The sequence below is a fragment of the Parambassis ranga genome, chromosome 1, assembly GCF_900634625.1.
Source record: "Parambassis ranga chromosome 1, fParRan2.1, whole genome shotgun sequence".
Classification (NCBI taxonomy): domain Eukaryota; kingdom Metazoa; phylum Chordata; class Actinopteri; family Ambassidae; genus Parambassis; species Parambassis ranga.
In genome coordinates, this window is record NC_041022.1 from 7,572,183 (window position 1) to 7,598,146 (window position 25,964).

The 25,964-nt window shown below is 43.2% G+C and overlaps 1 protein-coding gene across 3 annotated transcripts in view; it reads left to right on the forward strand.

Moving 5' to 3' along the window:
* prkcaa (protein kinase C, alpha, a) overlaps positions 1-25,964 on the forward strand; it is a 122,797-nt gene that overhangs the window by 32,502 nt on the left and 64,331 nt on the right. For all 3 annotated transcript variants that reach the window (XM_028417564.1, XM_028417546.1, XM_028417554.1), the window contains exon 3: positions 22,012-22,094. In XM_028417564.1, the coding sequence (XP_028273365.1) occupies positions 22,012-22,094 (83 nt within the window). The remainder of the gene's footprint in view (positions 1-22,011; positions 22,095-25,964) is intronic.

Sequence of the window (25,964 nt, forward strand, 5' to 3'; positions counted from 1 at the left end):
GTCAATCAAAATTGGTCCAAATGACCTGAATGCAATCCCCCAATATTCTCAATAAAACAGAATGTGGCGTCACAGTAAACACTACTGCTGATCTTCAGGGCAGGGCATTCAAAGCGTGTGCAGTGTAAACATTAGAAAGAAATGGAAGCAACTTCCTTGATACTCACATGTCCAATGAAGCAAGACAGGCAAACAGGCTTGCAGGGTAGTTCAGGGTAGTTTTACAGCACTGCCTGAAGATTAGATCATATCTTGATCAATCATTAATAAGCACCACAATGTAAATACATGACACATATATAGTTGCTTTAGGCTTCATTTATCAATTACTTGCTATGACTTTTAAAGGATGAATTTAAAGGATGTACTATGTGGATCTTTCCTAATTATATACATGTCCAGGCCACATTTGGAGGAGTTTTTATAATTCTGTTACAAAATAATACTTCTAAGCATTTGTTGAATAACAGGTATATTGTACTGCAATGTTTTAGGTTAAGACACATTTGGCAGTTGTAATGCTGAAACTAAGTTCTATAAAAGTGAATTAACAGATTAGATTGCATAAACGTATTTCAATCAGGAGAGACAAAGATGATTAGATAAGAAAAATATTTATTGACATACAATGAATAAATGAAATGTGCTTTGGAGTTCTAGACCCCGACGTGATGGCCAACATCCAAAAGGGGGGAAAGGACAGGAGATGAGGCCGCTTAAACAGGAATCCCCCCCGGGTCTAGACCTGGTGGTGGTGAAGGAGCTGGAGAGCAGGGGATAAGAAGCCTTGCCCTGATGAGGAACTGGTGGTTCTTGGGGTGGAGGAGGGTTGCCGAAATGGGTCTGAAAGACAGCTGAAGAGGAGACGGGAAACTTTTAAATGATTTTTGCTGAGCTGTGATTGGATGGGAGAGGGATGGCTTGACCGCTGATTGAAGGGGGAGTTTCTCTATATTAACCACCTGATTAAAATGGGAGGCAGAGAGAGAGAGAGAAAAGGGGCGAGGGAGAAGGAGAGATAAAGTGTGAGGAGGATGAAAAGGGAGAGGCGGTTGGAAGAATGATGAAAATGTGAGGATAGTCTTCCTGATTGAACTTGTGCTAAGAGCTGTATGATTACTTCTCAGCCAATAACTGATGAACACACTCGTTAGTAAACTTCCACATTTCTATAAGACTCTGTGATGTGACCATAGACCATATCTTTGTTGGTTACTCATGATTGTGTTGTTGCAGTAGCCACAGTATGGCAGCATTGTTAACAATTGGAAACCTGTGTTAAATTCATCAACACAAACAGAATAGTAACCTGTACAGTACAGTCAGTCAGGGTCTAATTAGAAAGCCAAAAGGAGAACAGCTGCTCTGATAGCAAACTTATAGTAACACATTTGTTTGGAGGACTATAAAACAAAATACAGACTGAATTATAGAGGAATCACTGCTTTTAGTAATAAATGGTATTAAAGAGACTGGGAGAAGGATTTTAATCAGTGCAACTAATCTGCTCTATCCCTCTTATAAGGTGGGAAGGCGGGGGCTGAGTCTGAGTATGTCAAATAGCACAATAATATGTCTGTGTTAATTTTTCATTTTCTGCCAGAGTGGTACTTCATAGTGATGAATGAGTCTCCTGCAGAATCTGCTTTGGCTCATAGGACAGTGATGCACAATGCTGTCAGACTTAATATCCAGACTTTAAAAGTAATGGTACTAGTGAATACAGTCATCATGTGGAAAAGCTGAATGGATGTTGTTGATGCGGAGGCAGCCGTGCCACTTTATAATCCTCACTGCAGTCACAGCTCAGGCTGCCTCCCATGACTTTACTTGCAGTTTTACCACTTGTGGTCTTACCTCATATTTTACTTTTGTTTTGTTGTGCTTTAGTGACTTTAAATATTTATTTTTGTTTTGGTTTTCAAGACGTTTCACACTGATGCCAAGGGAATGTAAACTGAGTTTAGACATTGCCTTGCCTTGTAAAATGTGTTTATAGTTGTGAAACAGCCTGTTCCAAACCATATTCATCTGCTAACAAGGCTAGTTGTAATGCCAAAGAAACAGTAAACACAAAAGTAAAATGTTTGTGAGGGGTTATGGAGCACCTAAATAAAGGGAACAACAACCTTAGCCTCAGTCTTGAACCACCATCTCCACCCCCCCCCCTTCAGAGGACTGCCTTTAAATATATATTCACGTCAGCCATATGGCTGGACCAGACTTCGTAATGTTCAACAACAATACTCTTTTTGTTTTTGCCGTGTTTTGGTTGATTTTGCAGCCTTAATGTTTCCCTTCTGTTAAATGCAGAAACAATTCAAATCGATTCATTTTAGAAAACAAGTGCCAGTGCTTCATTACCAATACCATTAAGGAGAAGGAACAAAAACTGTTCTTCCTTTGTCATTATGTAATTCCCAGCTTTATCATTTCTTTCTTTAAATGCCAAACATCTAGTCGTAGGTTTGATTTTTTAAATGTATATTTAACATGTATTTTTTTAACGTTTTAACCCACTAATCTGTCCGTGAAGTGACACATGTAGGTAGGCACATGTTATTATGTCAGTTCTGAATGGTGGGTGTTTAATGATTTTTCTCATTCACCTCTTCATGGCCATAGAGTCATTGTTGGATGACAGCGATTCAGACATTCAGCTGCACAAAAAAGAGCCACAGGAAATAATGAAAGCCTTCCCTTGGATAAGAGGCTTTTGTTGAGACCACCAATTTGCTGCAAGACCCTGTGAGAGTTACATCTAAAAGCTTCAGGTCCTTTTTTTGTTTTAGTGAGATACCTTGGAATCAAATCACATCATCTACATAGCTAAGAGCTGGTAAATTACATCTTTACCTCTTTCTCATTTCCTGTTCGTATCTACGAAAAAACTTCAGGAAATTGCTCCTATGAACTTGTAACCTTGAAAAGACTTGGAAGAAATTGATTCTTCCAGAGTGGGAGTCAGAGTGGATCTGAGCTGTTATCTTTTGGACAAAGAAAAAAAAAAGTGATTGTGTGGTGTGTTTGGCAATAAGTGCTGATTTGAACACTCTCATTACACTCTCATTTGCTGTATAATTAATCCTGTCCAGAGCCTAAGGAAATTGTCAGGTCAGAGGCAGATAAATATCTCCTGTTACTACTAACAAACATGATTAAAGCAAAACAACTGAGCTGCTGTCATTTGTAACAGCTTAATATACTTGAAAAAAAGAATTTCTTGTGGAGTTTTATTTAACATTGCCAAATTGCTGTTTTATTAAATTCAACCTACAATGACCTTTTTTTTTTTAAAAAAACTAGGAGCTCTTTTGTTTTTTTAATAAAAGACAGTGCCCAGGCTGACCAGATGTCCTCACTGACTGTAGTGAAGCAGCAGGGTTAATAATTAGGGCCCGAGCACCGAATGGTGCAAGAGCCCTATTGAAACCCTTAGGATTATTATTTTTTTTAGGGCCCGAGCACCGAATGGTGCAAGAGCCCTATTGAAACCCTTAGGATTATTATTTTTAGGGCCCGAGCACCGAATGGTGCAAGAGCCCTATTGAAACCCTTAGGATTATTATTTTTTTTTTTTTTTTCCCCCTCCGAGATCGCATTTTTGGAGGCCTTAACATGCCCAAAAACTCACCAAACTTGGTAGAAAAATTCATTCGCCCGAAAAATTTTGAAATTTGCTGACTTTTGAAATGCACATATAAAAATGGCTCTATAGCGCCCCCAACGCGTAGCCCCTCTGGCCGGTTTGACACAGGATTATGAAAATTGGCACACATATGTATCACCTCAAGACGCACAAAAAAGTCTCTTGGACCCCCCCTCCAAACCCAACAGGAAGTCCGCCATTTGAAGGTTTGTGGCCATTTTTGGCGATGTGTGACCCTGCTGCCAAACTTTTCACGCCTCGCATACTTCAACGGATTGAGCTGAAATTCGCCGTGTCCACTCAGGACACCATAGGGAATAGACGCATTCCAAAACTCTTACAAAAGTCTGACGGTGTGGCCGGGGCGTGGCCTCAAAGTTTGACCATTTCTGAGGACACAGAAAGTCTCTATAACTTCTTCGTTTTCTGTCCGATCTGTACGAAATGTCACATGTATGATCAGAGTCTGACCCTAAACACATCTATACAACAATATTGAGGCTTTGACAGAGCGCCACCTACTGGCTACACAAAATGTTGTGTTTTCATAGGTTTTTCTGCCTGCCCCTGTGGCCTGTTTTGAGTAGGGTCACGAAAATTGGCACACATGTGTATCACCCCAAGATGCACAAAAAAGTCTCTTGGACCCCCCCTCCAAACCCAACAGGAAGTCTGCCATTTTGAAATTTCTGTTAATTTTTGGCGATTTGTGACCCTGCTGCAAAACTTTTCACGCCTCGCATACTTCATCCAAATGAGCTAAAACTCACTGTGTCCACTCAGGACACCATAGGGAATAGACGCATTCCAAAACTCTTACAAAAGTCTGACGGTGTGGCGGGGGCGTGGCCTCAAAGTTGACCATTCGCCATTACAAAGGAAGTCACTGTATTTATTGCCCTAATGCGTAGCCCCGCTGGCCAGTTTGACACAGGATCACAAGAATTAGCACACATGTGTATCACCCCAAGACGCACAAAAAAGTCTCTTGGACCCGCCCTCCAAACCCAACAGGAAGTCCACCATTTTGACTTTTTTTTTGTAATTTTTACCGTTTTCTGACCCAGCTATAAAACTTTTCGTGCCTCGCATACTTCATGCAATTCAGCTGAAATTCACTGTGTCCACTCAGGACACCATAGGGAATAGACGCATTCCAAAACTCTTTCAAAAGTATTACCGTGTGGTGGGGGAGTGGCCTCAAAGTTGACCATTCGCCATTACAAAGGAACTCGCTGTGTTTTATGCAGTACTACCCATATACTTTATGCAATGTGGACAAAATCTTACAGTACTGCCATGGAGCCGAGTCTAAACAAATATATATGCTAATAGGATGATACGGTCATAGCGCCACCTACTGGTAGCAGGAAAGTTTGGTTGTAAACATGTGTTTGTTGTATATCTGTGGAAATGAGAGGAGGAGAGCATAGCACAGGGGAGTATAGGAGACGAGAGCATAGGAGAGAAGACTGCGATGACCCCGCGGATCGCAAGGTGCGCGAGGGCCCGCAACGCTGCTTGCAGCTTTAATTTTTTTTTTTTTTTTTCCCCCTCCGAGATCGCATTTTTGGAGGCCTTAACATGCCCAAAAACTCACCAAACTTGGTAGAAAAATTCATTCGCCCGAAAAATTTTGAAATTTGCTGACTTTTGAAATGCACATATAAAAATGGCTCTATAGCGCCCCCAACGCGTAGCCCCTCTGGCCGGTTTGACACAGGATTATGAAAATTGGCACACATATGTATCACCTCAAGACGCACAAAAAAGTCTCTTGGACCCCCCCTCCAAACCCAACAGGAAGTCCGCCATTTGAAGGTTTGTGGCCATTTTTGGCGATGTGTGACCCTGCTGCCAAACTTTTCACGCCTCGCATACTTCATCGGATTGAGCTGATATTCGCCGTGTCCACTCAGGACACCATAGGGAATAGACGCATTCCAAAACTCTTACAAAAGTCTGACGGTGTGGCCGGGGCGTGGCCTCAAAGTTTGACCATTTCTGAGGACACAGAAAGTCTCTATAACTTCTTCGTTTTCTGTCCGATCTGTACGAAATGTCACATGTATGATCAGAGTCTGACCCTAAACACATCTATACAACAATATTGAGGCTTTGACAGAGCGCCACCTACTGGCTACACAAAATGTTGTGTTTTCATAGGTTTTTCTGCCTGCCCCCCTGGCCTGTTTTGAGTAGGGTCATGAAAATTGGCACACGTGTGTATCACCCCATGATGCACAAAAAAGTCTCTTGGACCCCCCCTCCAAACCCAACAGGAAGTCCGCCATTTTGAAATTTCTGTTAATTTTTGGCGATTTGTGACCCTGCTGCAAAACTTTTCACGCCTCGCATACTTCATCCAATCAAGCTGAAAATCACTGTGTCCACTCAGGACACCATAGGGAATAGACACATTCCAAAACTCTTACAAAAGTCTGACAGTGTGGCGGGGGCGTGGCCTCAAAGTTGACCATTCGCCATTACAAAGGAACTCACTGTATTTATTGCCCTAATGCGTAGCCCCGCTGGCCAGTTTGACACAGGATCATGAGAATTAGCACACATGTGTATCACCCCAAGATGCACAAAAAAGTCTCTTGGACCCCCCCTCCAAACCCAACAGGAAGTCCGCCATTTTGACTTTTGTGGCCATTTTTTGCCTATTTGTGACCCTGTTTCAAAACTTTTCACGCCTCGCATACTTCATGCAATTGAGCTGAAATTCACTGTGTCTACTCAGGACACCATAGGGAATAGACGCATTCCAAAACTCTTTCAAAAGTATTACCGTGTGGCGGGGGAGTGGCCTCAAAGTTGACCGTTCGCCATTACAAAGGAACTCGCTGTGTTTTATGCAGTACTACCCATATACTTTATGCAATGTGGACAAAAACTTACAGTACTGCTATGGACCCGAGTCTGAACAGATATATCTGCTAATAGGATGATACGGTGATAGCGCCACCTACTGGTAGCAGGAAAGTTTGGTTGTAAACATGTGTTCGTTGTATATCTGTGGAAATAAGAGGAGGAGAGCATAGGACAGGAGAGTATAGGAGACGAGAGCATAGGAGAGAAGACAGCGATGGCCCTGCGGATCGCAAGGTGCGCGAGGGCCCACAATGCTGCTTGCAGCTTTAATTTTTTTTTTTTTTTTTCTTTCCCCCCCTTAGATCGCATTTTTGGGGGCCTTAACATGCCCAAAAACTCACCAAACTTGGTAGAAAAATTCATTCGCCCTAAAATTTTGAAATTTGCTGACGTTTGCAACGCACATAGGAAAATGACTCTATAGCGCCCCCAACGTGTAGCCCCTCTGGCCAGTTTGACACAGGATTATGAAAATTGGCACACATATGTATCACCTCAAGACGCACAAAAAAGTCTCTTGGACCCCCCCTCCAAACCCAACAGGAAGTCCGCCATTTGAAGGTTTGTGGCCATTTTTGGCGATGTGTGACCCTGCTGCCAAACTTTTCACGCCTCGCATACTTCATAGAATTGAGCTGAAAGTCACCGTGTCCACTCAGGACACCATAGGGAATAGACGCATTCCAAAACTCTTACAAAAGTCTGACGGTGTGGCCGGGGCGTGGCCTCAAAGTTTCACCATTTCAGAGGAAACAGGAAGTCGCTATAACTTCTTTGTTTTCTGTCCGATCTGTACCAAATGTCACATGTATGATCAGAGTCTGACCCTAAACACATCTATACAACAATATTGAGGCTTTGACAGAGCGCCACCTACTGGCTACACAAAATGTTGTGTTTCCATAGGTTTTTCTGCCTGCCCCCCTGGCCTGTTTTGAGTAGGGTCATGAAAATTGGCACACATGTGTATCACCCCAAGATGCACAAAAAAGTCTCTTGGACCCCCCCTCCAAACCAAACAGGAAGTCCGCCATTTTGAAATTTCTGTTAATTTTTGGCAATTTGTGACCCTGCTACAAAACTTTTCACGCCTCGCATACTTCATCCAATTGAGCTAAAACTCACTGTGTCAACTCAGGACACCTTAGGGAATAGACGCATTCCAAAACTCTTACAAAAGTCTGACGGTGTGGTGGGGGCGTGGCCTCAAAGTTGACCATTTGCCATTACAAAGGAACTCCCTGTATTTTTTGCCCTAACGCGTAGCCCCGCTGGCCAGTTTGACACAGGATCATGAAAATTAGCACACATGTGTATCACCCCAAGACGCACAAAAAAGTCTCTTGGACCCCCCCTCCAAACCCAACAGGAAGTCCGTCATTTTGACTTTTGTGGCCATTTTTTGCCTATTTGTGACCCTGCTTCAAAACTTTTCAATCCTCACATACTTCATGCAATTGAGCTGAAATTCACTGTCTCCACTTAGGACACCATAGGGAACAGACGCATTCCAAAACTCTTTCAAAAGTATTACTGTGTGGCGGGGGATTTGCCTCAAAGTTGACCATTCGCCATTACAAAGGAACTCGCTGTGTTTTATGCATTACCACCCATATACTTTATGCAATGTGGCCAAAATCTTACACTACTGCTATGGACCCGAGTCTGAACAGTTATATATACTAATAGGATGATACGGTCATAGCGCCACCTACTGCTAACAGGAAAGATTGGTTGTAAATATGTGTTTGTTGTACACCTCTGCAAATGACAGTAGAGGAGAGCATAGCACAGGAGAGTATGGGAGACAAGAGCATAGGAGAGAAGACAGCGATAGCCCCCGCGGATCGCAAGGTGCGCGAGGGCCCGCAATGCTGCTTGCAGCTTTAATTAGGGCCCGAGCACCGAATGGTGCAAGAGCCCTATTGAAACCCTTAGGATTATTATTTTTTTTTTTTTTTTTTTTTCTTTCCCCCCCTTAGATCGCATTTTTGGGGGCCTTAACATGCCCAAAAACTCACCAAACTTGGTAGAAAAATTCATTCGCCCAAAAAATTTTGAAATTTGCTGACATTTGAAACGCACATAGGAAAATGACTCTATAGCGCCCCCAACGCGTAGCCCCTCTGGCCAGTTTGACACAGGATTATGAAAATTGGCACACATATGTATCACCTCAAGACGCACAAAAAAGTCTCTTGGACCCCCCCTCCAAACCCAACAGGAAGTCCGCCATTTGAAGGTTTGTGGCCATTTTTGGCGATGTGTGACCCTGCTGCCAAACTTTTCACGCCTCGCATACGTCATCGGATTGAGCTGAAATTCGCCGTGTCCACTCAGGACACCATAGGGAATAGACGCATTCCAAAACTCTTACAAAAGTCTGACGGTGTGGCCGGGGCGTGGCCTCAAAGTTTGACCATTTCTGAGGACACAGAAAGTCTCTATAACTTCTTCGTTTTCTGTCCGATCTGTACCAAATGTCACATGTATGATCAGAGTCTGACCCTAAACACATCTATACAACAATATTGAGGCTTTGACAGAGCGCCACCTACTGGCTACACAAAATGTTGTGTTTTCATAGGTTTTTCTGCCTGCCCCCCTGGCCTGTTTTGAGTAGGGTCATGAAAATTGGCACACATGTTTATCACCCCAAGATGCACAAAAAAGTCTCTTGGACCCCCCCTCCAAACCCAACAGGAAGTCCGCCATTTTGAAATTTCTGTTAATTTTTGGCGATTTGTGACCCTGCTGCAAAACTTTTCACGCCTTGCATACTTCATCCAATCAAGCTGAAAATCACTGTGTGCACTCAGGACACCATAGGGAATAGACGCATTCCAAAACTCTTACAAAAGTATTACGGTGTGGTGGGGGCGTGGCCTCAAAGTTGACCATTCGCCATTACAAAGGAACTCCCTGTATTTGTTGCCCTAACGCGTAGCCCCTCTGGCCACTTTGACACAGGATCGTGAAAAGTAGCACAGATGTGTATCACCCCAAGACGCACAAAAAAGTCTCTTGGACCCCCCCTCCAAACCCAACAGGAAGTCCGCCATTTTGACTTTTGTGGCCATTTTGTGCCTATTTGTGACCCTGCTTCAAAACTTTTCACGCCTCACATACTTCATGCAATTGAGCTGAAATTCACTGTGTCCACTCAGGACACCATAGGGAATAGACGCATTCCAAAACTCTTTCAAAAGTATTACTGTGTGGTGGGGGAGTGGCCTCAAAGTTGACCATTCGCCATTACAAAGGAACTCGCTGTGTTTTATGCAGTACTACCCATATACTTTATGCAATGTGGACAAAATCTTACAGTACTGCTATGGACCCGAGTCTGAACAGATATATATGCTAATAGGATGATACGGTCATAGCGCCACCTACTGGTAGCAGGAAAGTTTGGTTGTAAACATGTGTTTGTTGTATATCTGTGGAAATGAGAGGAGGACAGCATAGGACAGGAGAGTATAGGAGACGAGAGCATAGGAGAGTAGACTGCGATGACCCCGCGGATCGCCAGGTGCGCGAGGGCCCGCAATGCTGCTTGCAGCTTTATTTTTATTTTTCATTTTTTTTTTTCCTTCCCCCCCTAAGATCGCATTTTTGGGGGCCTTAACATGCCCAAAAACTCACCAAACTTGGTAGAAAAATTCATTCGCCCGAAAAATTTTGAAATTTTCTGACTTTTGAAATGCACATATAAAAATGGCTCTATAGCGCCCCCAACGCGTAGCCCCTCTGGCCGGTTTGACACAGGATTATGAAAATTGGCACACATATGTATCACCTCAAGACACACAAAAAAGTCTCTTGGACCCCCCCTCCAAACCCAACAGGAAGTCCGCCATTTGAAGGTTTGTGGCCATTTTTGGCGATGTGTGACCCTGCTGCCAAACTTTTCACGCCTCGCATACGTCATCGGATTGAGCTGAAATTCGCCGTGTCCACTCAGGACACCATAGGGAATAGACGCATTCCAAAACTCTTACAAAAGTCTGACGGTGTGGCCGGGGCGTGGCCTCAAAGTTTGACCATTTCTGAGGACACAGAAAGTCTCTATAACTTCTTCGTTTTCTGTCCGATCTGTACGAAATGTCACATGTATGATCAGAGTCTGACCCTAAACACATCTATACAACAATATTGAGGCTTTGAAAGAGCGCCACCTACTGGCTACACAAAATGTTGTGTTTTCATAGGTTTTTCTGCCTGCCCCTGTGGCCTGTTTTGAGTAGGGTCACGAAAATTGGCACACATGTTTATCACCCCAAGACGCACAAAAAAGTCTCTTGGACCCCCCCTCCAAACCCAACAGGAAGTCCGCCATTTTGAAATGTCTGTTAATTTTTGGCAATTTGTGACCCTGCTACAAAACTTTTCACGCCTCGCATACTTCATCCAATCAAGCTGAAAATCACTGTGTCCACTCAGGACACGATACAGAATAGACGCATTCCAAAACTCTTACAAAAGTATTACGGTGTGGTGGGGGTGTGGCCTCAAAGTTGACCATTCGCCATTACAAAGGAACTCCCTGTATTTTTTGCCCTAACACGTAGCCCCGCTGGCCAGTTTGACACAGGATCATGAAAATTTGCACACATGTGTATCACCCCAAGACGCACAAAAAAGTCTCTTGGACCCCCGCTCCAAACCCAACAGGAAGTCCGCCATTTTGACTTTTCTGGCCATTTTTTGCCTATTTGTGACCCTGCTTCAAAACTTTTCACGCCTCACATACTTCATGCAATTGAGCTGAAAATCACTGTGTCCACTCAGGACACCATAGGGAATAGACGCATTCCAAAACTCTTTCAAAAGTATTACCGTGTGGTGGGGGCGTGGCCTCAAATTTGACCATTCGCCCTTACAAAGGAACTCCCTGTATTTTTTGCCCTAACGCGTAGCCCCGCTGGCCAGTTTGACACAGGATCATGAAAGTTAGCACATATGTGTACCACCCCAAGACACACAAAAAAGTCTCTTGGACACCCCCTCCAAACCCAACAGGAAGTCTGCCATTTTGACTTATGTGGCCATTTTTTGCCTATTTGTGACCCTGCTTCAAAACTTTTCACGCATCACAAACTTCATGCAATTGACCTGAAATTCACTGTGTCCACTCGGGACACCATAGGGAATAGACGCATTCCAAAACTCTTTCAAAAGTATTACCATGTGGTGGGGGAGTGGCCTCAAAGTTGACCATTCGCCATTACAAAGGAACTCGTGTTTTATGCAGTACTACCCATGTAATTTATGCAATGTGGACAAAATCTTACAGTACTGCTATGGACCCGAGTCTGAACAAATATATATGCTACTAGGATGATACGGTCATAGCGCCACCTACTGGTAGCAGGAAAGTTTGGTTGTAAACATGTGTTTGTTGTATATCTGTGGAAATGAGAGGAGGAGAGCATAGGACAGGAGAGTATAGGAGACGAGAGCATAGGAGAGGAGACTGCGATGACCCCGCGGATCGCAAGGTGCGCGAGGGCCCGCAATGCTGCTTGCAGCTTTAATTAGGGCCCGAGCACCGAATGGTGCAAGAGCCCTATTGAAACCCTTAGGATTATTATTTTTTTAGGGCCCGAGCACCGAATGGTGCAAGAGCCCTATTGAAACCCTTAGGATTATTATTTTTAGGGCCCGAGCACCGAATGGTGCAAGAGCCCTATTGAAACCCTTAGGATTATTATTAGGGCCCGAGCACCGAATGGTGCAAGAGCCCTATTGAAACCCTTAGGATTATTATTTTTTTTTTTTTTTTTTTTTTTTTTTTTTTTTTTTTTTTCCCCCTCCGAGATCGCATTTTTGGAGGCCTTAACATGCCCAAAAACTCACCAAACTTGGTAGAAAAATTCATTCGCCTGAAAAATTTTGAAATTTGCTGACTTTTGAAATGCACATATAAAAATGGCTCTATAGCGCCCCCAACGCGTAGCCCCTCTGGCCGGTTTGACACAGGATTATGAAAATTGGCACACATATGTATCACCTCAAGACGCACAAAAAAGTCTCTTGGACCCCCCCTCCAAACCCAACAGGAAGTCCGCCATTTGAAGGTTTGTGGCCATTTTTGGCGATGTGTGACCCTGCTGCCAAACTTTTCACGCCTCGCATACTTCAACGGATTGAGCTGAAATTCGCCGTGTCCACTCAGGACACCATAGGGAATAGACGCATTCCAAAACTCTTACAAAAGTCTGACGGTGTGGCCGGGGCGTGGCCTCAAAGTTTGACCATTTCTGAGGACACAGAAAGTCTCTATAACTTCTTCGTTTTCTGTCTGATCTGTACGAAATGTCACATGTATGATCAGAGTCTGACCCTAAACACATCTATACAACAATATTGAGGCTTTGACAGAGCGCCACCTACTGGCTACACAAAATGTTGTGTTTTCATAGGTTTTTCTGCCTGCCCCCCTGGCCTGTTTTGAGTAGGGTCATGAAAATTGGTACACATGTGTATCACCCCAAGATGCACAAAAAAGTCTCTTGGACCCCCCCTCCAAACCCAACAGGAAGTCCGCCATTTTGAAATTTCTGTTAATTTTTGGCGATTTGTGACCCTCCTGCAAAACTTTTCACGCCTCGCATACTTCATCCAAATGAGCTAAAACTCACTGTGTCCACTCAGGACACCATAGGGAATAGACGCATTCAAAAACTCTTACAAAAGTCTGACGGTGTGGCGGGGGCGTGGCCTCAAAGTTGACCATTCGCCATTACCAAGGAACTCACTGTATTTATTGCCCTAATGCGTAGCCCCGCTGGCCAGTTTGACACAGGATCATGAGAATTAGCACACATGTGTATCACCCCAAGACGCACAAAAAAGTCTCTTGGACCCCCCTCCAAACCCAACAGGAAGTCCACCATTTTGACTTTTGTGGCCATTTTTTGCCTATTTGTGACCCTGCTTCAAAACTTTTCACGCCTCACATACTTCATGCAATTGAGCTGAAATTCACTGTGTCCACTCAGGACACCACAGGGAATAGACGCATTCCAAAACTCTTACAAAAGTCTTACGGTGTGGTGGGGGCGTGGCCTCAAAGTTGACCATTCGCCATTACAAAGGAACTCCCTGTATTTTTTGCCCTAATGTGTAGCCCCGCTGGCCAGTTTGACACAGGTTCATGAAAATTAGCACACATGTGTATCACCCCAAGACGCACAAAAAAGTCTCTTGGACCCCGCCTCCAAACCCAACAGGAAGTCCGCCATTTTGACTTTTGTGGCAATTGTTTGCCTATTTTTGACCCTGCTTCAAAACTTTTCACGCCTCACATACTTCATGCAATTGAGCTGAAATTCACTGTGTCTACTCAGGACACCATAGGGAATAGATGCATTCCAAAACTCTTTCAAAAGTATTACCGTGTGGCGGGGGAGTGGCCTCAAAGTTGACCGTTCGCCATTACAAAGGAACTCGCTCTATTCTATGTAGTACTACCCATATACTTCATGCAATGTGGACAAAATCTTACAGTACTGCTATGGACCCGAGTCTGAACAAATATATATGCTAATGGGATGATACGGTCATAGCGCCACCTACTGGTAGCAGGAAAGTTTGGTTGTAAACATGTGTTTGTTGTATATCTGTGGAAATGAGAGGAGGAGAGCATAGGACAGGAGAGTATAAGAGACGAGAGCATAGGAGAGAAGACTGCGATGAACCCGCGGATCGCAAGGTGCGCGAGGGCCCGCAATGCTGCTTGCAGCTTTAATTTTTTTTTTTTTTTTTTCCCCCTCCGAGATCGCATTTTTGGAGGCCTTAACATGCCCAAAAACTCACCAAACTTGGTAGAAAAATTCATTCGCCCGAAAAATTTTGAAATTTGCTGACTTTTGAAATGCACATATAAAAATGGCTCTATAGCGCCCCCAACGCGTAGCCCCTCTGGCCGGTTTGACACAGGATTATGAAAATTGGCACACATATGTATCACCTCAAGACGCACAAAAAAGTCTCTTGGACCCCCCCTCCAAACCCAACAGGAAGTCCGCCATTTGAAGGTTTGTGGCCATTTTTGGCGATGTGTGACCCTGCTGCCAAACTTTTCACGCCTCGCATACTTCAACGGATTGAGCTGAAATTCGCCGTGTCCACTCAGGACACCATAGGGAATAGACGCATTCCAAAACTCTTACAAAAGTCTGACGGTGTGGCCGGGGCGTGGCCTGAAAGTTTGACCATTTCTGAGGACACAGAAAGTCTCTATAACTTCTTCGTTTTCTGTCCGATCTGTACGAAATGTCACATGTATGATCAGAGTCTGACCCTAAACACATCTATACAACAATATTGAGGCTTTGACAGAGCGCCACCTACTGGCTACACAAAATGTTGTGTTTTCATAGGTTTTTCTGCCTGCCCCCCTGGCCTGTTTTGAGTAGGGTCATGAAAATTGGTACACATGTGTATCACCCCAAGATGCACAAAAAAGTCTCTTGGACCCCCCCTCCAAACCCAACAGGAAGTCCGCAATTTTGAAATTTCTGTTAATTTTTGGTGATTTGTGACCCTCCTACAAAACTTTTCACGCCTCGCATACTTCATCCAAATGAGCTAAAACTCACTGTGTCCACTCAGGACACCATAGGGAATAGACGCATTCAAAAACTCTTACAAAAGTCTGACGGTGTGGCGGGGGCGTGGCCTCAAAGTTGACCATTCGCCATTACAAAGGAACTCACTGTATTTATTGCCCTAATGCGTAGCCCCGCTGGCCAGTTTGACACAGGATCATGAGAATTAACACACATGTGTATCACCCCAAGACGCACAAAAAAGTCTCTTGGACCCCCCCTCCAAACCCAACAGGAAGTCCACCATTTTGACTTTTGTGGCCATTTTTTGCCTATTTGTGACCCTGCTTCAAAACTTTTCACGCCTCACATACTTCATGCAATTGAGCTGAAATTCACTGTGTCCACTCAGGACACCACAGGGAATAGACGCATTCCAAAACTCTTACAAAAGTCTTACGGTGTGGTGGGGGCGTGGCCTCAAAGTTGACCATTCGCCATTACAAAGGAACTCCCTGTATTTTTTGCCCTAATGTGTAGCCCCGCTGGCCAGTTTGACACAGGTTCATGAAAATTAGCACACGTGTATCACCCCAAGACGCACAAAAAAGTCTCTTGGACCCCGCCTCCAAACCCAACAGGAAGTCCGCCATTTTGACTTTTGTGGCAATTGTTTGCCTATTTTTGACCCTGCTTCAAAACTTTTCACGCCTCACATACTTCATGCAATTGAGCTGAAATTCACTGTGTCTACTCAGGACACCATAGGGAATAGATGCATTCCAAAACTCTTTCAAAAGTATTACCGTGTGGTGGGGGAGTGGCCTCAAAGTTGACCGTTCGCCATTACAAAGGAACTCGCTGTGTTTTATGCAGTACTACCCATATACTTTATGCAATGTGGACAAAATCTTACAGTACTGCTATGGACCCGAGTCTGAACAGATATATATGCTAATAGGATGATACGGTCATAGCGCCACCTACTGGTAGCAGGAAAGTTTGGTTGTAAACATGTGTTCGTTGTATCTCTGTGGAAATAAGAGGAGAGCATAGGACAGGAGAGTATAGGAGACAAGAGCATAGGAGAGAAGACTGCGATGACCCCGCGGATCGCAAGGTGCGCGAGGGCCCGCAATGCTGCTTGCAGCTTTAATTTTTTTTTTTTTTCTTTCCCCCCCTTAGATCGCATTTTTGGGGGCCTTAACATGCCCAAAAACTCACCAAACTTGGTAGAAAAATTCATTCGCCCGAAAAATTTTGAAATTTGCTGACGTTTGAAACGCACATAGGAAAATGACTCTATAGCGCCCCCAACGTGTAGCCCCTCTGGCCAGTTTGACACAGGATTATGAAAATTGGCACACATATGTATCACCTCAAGACGCACAAAAAAGTCTCTTGGACCCCCCCTCCAAACCCAACAGGAAGTCCGCCATTTGAAGGTTTGTGGCCATTTTTGGCGATGTGTGACCCTGCTGCCAAACTTTTCACGCCTCGCATACTTCATAGAATTGAGCTGAAATTCACTGTGTCCACTCAGGACACCATAGGGAATAGACGCATTCCAAAACTCTTACAAAAGTCTGACGGTGTGGCCGGGGCGTGGCCTCAAAGTTTGACCATTTCAGAGGAAACAGGAAGTCGCTATAACTTCTGTGTTTACTGTCCGATCTGTACCAAATGTCACATGTATGATCAGAGTCTGACCCTAAACACATCTATACAACAATATTGAGGCTTTGACAGAGCGCCACCTACTGGCTACACAAAATGTTGTGTTTTCATAGGTTTTTCTGCATGCCCCTGTGGCCTGTTTTGGGGAGGCTCATGAAAATTGGCACACATGTGTATCACCCCAAGATACACAAAAAAGTCTCTTGGACCCCCGCTCCAAACCCAACAGGAAGTCCGCCATTTTGAAATTTCTGTTAATTTTTGGCGATTTGTGACCCTGCTACAAAACTTTTCACGCCTCGCATACTTCATCCAATTGAACTAAAACTCACTGTGTCCACTCAGGACACCATAGGGAATAGACGCATTCCAAAACTCTTACAAAAGTCTTACGGTGTGGTGGGGGCGTGGCCTCAAAGTTGACCATTCGCCATTACAAAGGAACTCCCTGTATTTTTTGCCCTAACGCGTAGCCCCGCTGGCCAGTTTGACACAGGTTCATGAAAATTAGCACACATGTGTATCACCCCAAGACGCACAAAAAAGTCTCTTGGACCCCCGCTCCAAACCCAACAGGAAGTCCGCCATTTTGACTTTTGTGGCCATTTTTTGCCTATTTGTGACCCTGCTTCAAAACTTTTCACGCCTCACATACTTCATGCAATTGAGCTGAAAATCACTGTGTCCACTCCGGACACCATAGGGAATAGACGCATTCCAAAACTCTTTCAAAAGTATTACCGTGTGGTGGGGGCGTGGCCTCAAATTTGACCATTCGCCATTACAAAGGAACTTGCTCTATTCTATGTAGTACTACCCATATACTTCATGCAATGTGGACAAAATCTTACACTACTGCTATGGACCCGAGTCTGAACAGATATATATGCTAATAGGATGATACGGTCATAGCGCCACCTACTGGTAGCAGGAAAGTTTGGTTGTAAACATGTGTTTGTTGTATATCTGTGGAAATGAGAGGAGGAGAGCATAGGACAGGAGAGTATAAGAGACAAGAGCATAGGAGAGAAGACTGCGATGACCCCGCGGATCGCCAGGTGCGCGAGGGCCCGCAATGCTGCTTGCAGCTTTAATTTGCTTTGATTTGCTTGATTGATACATTAATCGACACACATCTCTGTTGTTGTTAGAATGCACTTACTATGACACCCTTTGAACATAAAGTCCACTAACACCCAACATCTAGCTGTTGTCTTTAGTTCCTACCCTTGTGGACTTTTTCATTTTTGCCAGGAAAATTGGGAAATTGTTTAAAAATGTACCTTGCAAAAAGGTTATTTTAAACTGGACACCACAATCAAGGTAAGAACAGTGCAATCTGTGCTATATACCCAGCGATGCCCTCTAATAGAGACATTCCTTGATGTTGCCATCAGATATGATGTATGTGTTATACCTATAAGGGATGCTTCAGAACAGACCAGAACCAACCTACCGGGACAACTGATCTCAAGCAGCTCAGCTCTAATGAGAACACCAGACAATACTGAATGCCGACCTCCTTCATCTTTTACCCCGTCTCTGCTGACCTCCTTTTCTATTGCACTTCTCCCTATACAGCCACTCAACAAATTGTATAGATATTCAGGAGAAATTACTTAAATGCTTTTTTTCACCCCCCCCCCCAAAAAAAAACAGTTGGGACAAGTTAACTTCAGGCACTAGTTTGCACAGAGCTGCAGGGTTAGAAGAGACAGAACAGGTGAGTACAGTACAGTACAGGGTCTGTGGCTGACCTTTATCTTCTGTAGCATTCAAACAGGAACAATTCTCAAAAACATGGGATGAATTATAGCAGTATTGAATCACTGAAATGTATAACCTGTCTGGTTTGTGGGTTAGCAGTGGCGTGAGTTATGGGCCATGGTTTCATGTTGGTATTGACCACACTGACTGATAGCTCCTGGGAGGCATGATGGGGTAGAAGGGGTCGAGTTCTGGTGACATATGTCAGTGCAGAGGGGTTGCATTGATTTGCCATCATTAAAGCACCAGTGACCACCAACATGTTCGCCCCACTGTTCTTGTTTCATGTGAAGATCTCATCTGAACGGGTTCCTTGCCTTGACTCTGAATTGCCTTGTGTATGAATGGTGCTATATAAATAAAACTTCAAAAAGAACCTTAAACTACAACTATGTGCGCAACAACTATAGGCACTTTTTGGAGCTTATCCTAAAGGATTTCTCATATATGTTGAACATTTGTTTTTTTGTTCTTTTCCTTCCTTTCATTCAAAAGATGTGTAGAGCAGGTGAATTGATTCAGCACTTCTCTTGATCAAATAGCCTCTATAGGGCCTGTAGGTGTGTTTGTAAACTAGACAGGATTGCATATGGCATCGCCTCTGAATGGCTGTTTATGCTAATTGAACTCTGTGAATCACCATTGTGAGCCTTTCATTGCTGATTTAGCTACAAATGAGGCTGGTAATTCCTCTTTTCTGGAAGCATGTAAATGTTAACTGAGTCACTGCAACTATCCAGGGGAAGCTGGTGCAAACAGGAGTACAAATACCTTTGCACTATCTTTGATAACCTTCTAAGGGTTTCCTCCAAGGCTGTAAATTTGCTTTTAACATTGGTGGGGACCTAAGATTGCAACAACTGTCTTGCACTTGCCGACTCGTATGTGTTTTGGCGCTGCCAACCAACATAGCTACACATGTCACATGTCGATCACATGGCCATATGTGTTACGGTAGGACCAGAGCCCTTAATATAACCCAATCGGAATATCAAGGGCTTTGGGTAGGACCAATGATAGGAGAATATCTATTGGTAGGACAACAGAAAAGAACAGAATTGAACCCTTTCTGCACCCAGTGGGGATCAAATTATTGGTGGGGACAATTTAGTAATCGCTGGAAATTGGTGGGGACGTGTCACCTCCGTCCATGCTAAAACTACTCTCTAAAGGAAATCTTCAGAAAATGTCAGCAGCAACAGTACTTCCTAAGAAAGCTGAGATCATTTGGGGTCCACAAGGAAATATTTCATACATTCTACTACATTTTCATTGAAAATATAATGACTGGCTGGTTTCACTCCCTCACACTGCAGGGCAGGAACCTCTTATTGAGTGTTGTGAAAGTCTGCTCAGAAATTATCGGACACCCTGTCAGAGCAATTTCTACTCTCTGTGAATAAAGGAAGTGAGCAGGGTTGTACAGGACATATTATGCACCTTTTATGTTTTACTTCACTGCCCAGGCTGCAGGACACAAAGGAGGAAATCAACCTTTGTTCTTTCTCTCACTCTTCAGCTCCTTAATTCACAATAACTCACAATGAGCTGGTCCTACTAAAAACCATTGAGGCCCTTGCCACATACAAGAGAGAACACTACAGCATGTTGCACCTACATACTTATCTATCAGTATTACTATATATTTATCATGTCTGAAGTGTCTGAGATGTGATGTATGCTACTCCATGCACCTTCTAAATTAAACTGAATTGAATTTTCAGCATAGTCCCATTTGTCATTCAAACACTTAGTCAATTGATCATGGACCATACAGACACCTTCCTTGTAAAAGCTGGTATTTAACCTCCAGAAAGGGGTTTACAGCAGCGAGGATGGTTCATGAAGGCATCTAAAATATCAAACATTTTACTTTTTGTCTTGTTGTCATGCAGCAACTACATAGGACACACCCACTCATTCCTTGAATAAGTGGGTGTGTTCAGTTATGGTAAGTGTTTTCTTATGTACTACTTTTGCATGAATATTTACAACTCTAGCTATGTTGTTAGTGATAAATGTGTCCCATGAAAGACATGACTGTAGTTAACTGCCATGGTCTTTCAACGACGATGTGAAGTCGCTGTTGTTACAACATTTGTGCAAAATATATCACCAGGTATCTGAAGCAAAACTATACTGGTGATATTCATCAAAGCTGTGGCTGTTTCACTGTATAACCTACACCCACAGTGCAAACAATTGCTTTGTAATGTGATGGCACGCAATCTGGACCCACTTTATTAGGAGTGAGAACAATATATTTTTTCTGGGCTGCAGACAGACCAGCTGAATCAATGTGTGCGTCCAGACAGCAGTGAGAACAGAAACAGAAACAGTATATCAGGTAGTAATTATGATTTATATGTGACTGTTAATCAGGTGCCAAAAAAACTCCAAAGATTTCAGCATGGTCTGAACATGTAATCTACCCAGAATCTACTACACAACTACTACTACAACTTGCACACAATGAAGTGTCATATGAGCCTTTTATGGGACAAATTTCATGATTTTAAGGCAAGAGGCCTCTTTGAAATGGAAAAAGACTGAGAACTGTAACTGAAACCAAAAATCAAGCAAGGTCTCTGAAAATGCATCACATTACCAATGCAACGCAAATCACTAATGGAGTCTGCTCAGGGATACCCAGTGCTGAGTGATGACTACTGAAAACCACCAATTCAGATGCTTTAATCTTATACCACAAGAGCCTTAAAAACATTAAGAAGAAAAGGAGGGGTGCTCTGCTCCATATGAAAAGAAGCAAAAATAACATTTATCTAGATACAGTTGTTATGAGCAAGGGTCAGCATCAACACATAGAGACATGATCTATGCTCACTCTGCTCACACACACATAAGCACAGTGGTTTCTGAGAGGTATAGTAACAGGCGCTGTCCTCCTCATTGAATCGGCTGCTTACTTGGCAGCATACATTGGTGCACACAATGACCTGGCACTTACACCAAGAGAGTGACACCCTGTGCTCTGACACTGTGTAGGCTGATGTATTCCAGTGTGTAGGCCTGAATGGAAATACATGTTAAGCAATTGTGTCAGTCTATGGTATCTGGTTAACTTCAATTGCTTCATGTGCATATAAGAGTGTAAATGTGTGTGCCTGTGTGTGTGTGTGTGTGTGTGTGTGTGTGTGTGTGGTGTCTGCCTCAGCTCCTGTCATGTCAGTGAGGAGGTGGCACTGTACTGTGCAATAAGAGCAGTCAGCCTGCAGGCAGGACCGGCCATCTGGACACATGATAAGGAGCCTAGCCCAGACATCAGTCGTTTTTTTTTTTCCAATCCCTCTTAGTGTTATCAGATCTTTATCTCTTTGTGCTGTCTGTCCACATATCAGTCAAAAATAATACTCTGTATTTTAGCTTTGTCACTCCTTGTCTTCTTTTGCTATTTCTACTTTCCCCATCGATGTATTTATTGTCACTGAATCTCTCATTTCTTCTCTTTGTTTTCTTCCCCTACAGTTTGCTGTTTTGTGGTCCACAAGAGGTGCCATGAGTTTGTCACGTTCTCCTGCCCAGGGGCAGATAAGGGGCCTGACACAGATGTAAGTAGCCAAAGCCCAGCTGTTGTCACTCGTGTTTGTTGCTGAAGAGCTGCCTTTTTTGTTGCCATAACTGAACAGTGTGCATTACTACCAGTCAGATTGAGCACACATGGTTTCACTTTTACCATGTGTGTATCCTTATCATGTTTTGAAGTAGCAGCATGTACAACTGAAACTAGCTCTTCCTGTTACAGGGGATTAAATATCAGCAAGATGGAGATGGTTTGAAGGCCTGTTTTGAGGCACAACATACGTAAATAATGATTACCATCAGTGCTTCCTAACACAGAGATAACAGAATAGCTAGATTGTCAGTGACTTGTCAGTGCAATAGAGCCAATCAGTTGAATTTTAGGCTATTACACGCAAGACTGGACGGGTCGTGTTTCAGGCTGAACCTTTTCTTTGTCATTTTACATTTGTTAGTGTTCACCAAATGTCACATCTGCAACGAGTTTCTCTGTTATTTTCTTGGACATCATTGTAATGAATCCTGCCGTGGAAAAATGCTTTTGGTCCATATACACTCAACAAAAATATAAACGCAACACTTTTGTTTTTGCTCCCATGTTTCATGAGATGGACTTGAAGATCTAAACTTCATTCCAGATACACAATATTACCATTCCTCTCAAACATTGTTCACAAATCTGTCTAAATGTGTGATAGTGAGCACTTCTGCTTTGCTGAGATAATCCATCCCACCTCACAGGTGTGCCACATCAAGATGCTGATCTGACATCATGATTAGTGCACAGGTGTACCTCAAACTGCCCACAATAAAAGGCCACCCTGAAATGTGCAGTTTTGTCTCACAGCAAAATGCCACAGATGCCACAAGCATTGAGGGAGCGTGCAATTGGCATGCTGACAGCAGGAATGTCAACCAGATCTGTTGCTCGTGCATTGAATGTTCATTTCTCCACCATAAGCCGTCTCCAAAGGCGTTTCAGAGAATGGTGGTGGTGGGGTCATGGTATGGGCAGGCATCTGTTATGGACGAAGAACACAGGTGCATTTTATTGATGGCATTTTGAATGCACAGAGATACCGTGATGAGATCCTGAGGCCCATTGTTGTGCCATACATCCATGAACATCACCTCATGTTTCAGCAAGATAATGCACGGCCCCATGCAAGGATCTGTACACAATTCTTGGAAGCTGAAAATGTCCCAGTTCTTGCATGGCCAGCATACTCACCGGACATGTCACCCATTGAACATGTTTGGGATGTGCTTGACCAGCGTATACGACAGCGTGCACCAGTTCCCACTAATATCCAGCAACTTCGCACAGCCATTGAAGAGGAGTGGACCAACATTCCACAGGCCACAATAGACAATCTGATAAACTCTATGCGAAGAAGATGTGTTGCACTGCATGAGGCAAATGGTGGTCACACCAGATACTGACTGGTTCTGAGTCCCCAGACCGCCAATAAAGCAGAAACAAAATGCACATTTCAGGGTGGCCTTTTATTGTGGGCAGTTTAAGGTACACCTGTGCACTAATCATGATGTCAGATCAGCATCTTGATGTGGCACACCTGTGAGGTGGGATGGATTATCTCAGCAAAGCAGAAGTGCTCACTATCACACATTTAGACAGATTTGTGAACAATGTTTGAGAGGAATGGTAATATTGTGTATCTGGAATGAAGTTTAGATCTTCAAGTCCATCTCATGAAACATGGGAGCAAAAACAAAAGTGTTGCGTTTATATTTTTGTTGAGTGTAGCTAGTAGTTAAGCGAAATCTGCAAACTCAGCTTCAACTACACCTCACAGAACTTCTTGGTGACATCAAGGAGAGTTTTTTTCATTTTTATCTACAGTCTATGGGTGCAAATTTATGGAAAAAAATATACTCAAATACAAGCTTCTAGTATTAAACCAAAGAAGGCCATGCAAACGTTAGATTCAGACAACTCATGATTAAATCACAGCAGCAGCACCAACAGCAGGTGGCTAATTCAATTCATTCATTGTCAGTGTTCCAATCCAGTCACAGAGTGCCACCTTTAATAAGAGTGATTGAAATATTCAATTTAGTGAGTCACTGCCCTGAAGACCTTTAAAAGTTTAGATAGTCTTCCACTATGTTCAGTCAGTATTTTTCTCCATGCCAACTATCTCATAAAAATACCATGTGGCTTCATAAAATATTGATAAGACCTTTATTGTATCTGTTATATTTCGTCCAGTAGTTCAGAAAGCAGCTGGATAACTGTGGCCCAGAGACAGATGGGAATGCATGAGTAGTGGCTATAAACAACACACCTACATCTGTCTTGGCAAGACCAAGAGATGCTGGTTCAGAAGGAGCAGCTGCTTAGCTCCAACTGTCTAAATAGATTGTGACTGAAAAGAAAAGTAAATGTACTCTAAAGCATTCCAAATTTACAAAAGTCAACAAAAACAAAAATTACCTTTAGCAAATAAGAACTTACTAGTAATACTAGCAACGAACTAGCAATAGTGCTTTCACTATATCACTTTACAGTCCAACCTTTAATCGATCATCACAATCATTTAAAATGCTAGATTAATAACAGTTCTTGTATGACACACTGACCGAGATCTCACATTCACCTCATCACCTGCGTCCACTACCAACTATGTGCCATAAACCGCTGCTTGCCTGTTTGTTAAGCACGAAACTCCATTTACATACCTGCTTGCCTGCTGGGCATTTGTAGCCTCTCAGTGTTACAGCAGCACAGCCTGGCCTCTGTAACTGGAGATATGTCATTCAAGATCATCAACCCAGACTCTTTAAATAGAGCACTCCATGGATTACATGGAAGCCATAACAGCATAAAATAGTCTGAGCTATGTAGGAGATTCTTGATTCATGCAGGCACTGAGGTGCAAGGAACATCAGATGCACCATTTGCATGATCGCTGACATCTAGTGACCTTTGACATATGTGAGTTTCAAGGTTAGGGTTAGATTTAAATGGTTGTTAGTGATATGTTAAGAGCATTCACTCATGAATTATATAATAAGCAGCAAGCAATATTTACTACAAGCATGTGACCGTTATTAGTTAGATTACTAAATTGAGTTTGACTAGTGTCTGTGCAGTAGAAGAAGAAGATACGGTGAGCTACATGTGAGATAAAATTATAGAAATTGTTGTTTTGCATCTATTAATTATTTATTATTTATTCCATAAATGACAAAATTGTATGTAATAAAAAAAAAACATGTGCATCTAAGAACCCCCATTTAGGGTTTTAATATAACTCTTAGTATGACAAATGCTTAACACACACGCTGGCGATTAAGGGGACTCACACACCAACAAATCTGACCCAGTGAAATAAATAAAAGATATGATATTATAATTCCAGTTCCTGTGACCATGTGGCTGGCACAAACCAATTCTCATGTATTACGAATACATGAGTATGTTACCACTTGCCCTATCATAATATTTGTATACTTGCTTTCAATATACATTCCTGTGCACTAACAGTAGCAGTACTGTTGCCAGTAGCAACCACACATATTACATGGCTTGCTGCCTCCCGGGCGTGCAATCCAGCAACGCAATAACTCCCTTGGCCAACAAATATCCTGAAGATCTGCAGTATCTAGGGTACCTGCATACAGTCACATGTCTGTGTTTTATAACTCCTCTGCTGAAGAAAACAAAGTGTACACAGCAACGCCACAAGAGCCACTAAGTCTTTTCAGCAGCAAACTCACTGAGAATGGTTAGCCTTGCTTTATCAGGGCAAGGCGACCATGAATGCATTCTTTTTAACAGCAATGACTAGAGGGGGGCTGTTTTATATGAGGACACAGGAGGTTGCAGATATGCACACATGAGAACAGTTCTGTACAAGCCATTCGTGTATGAG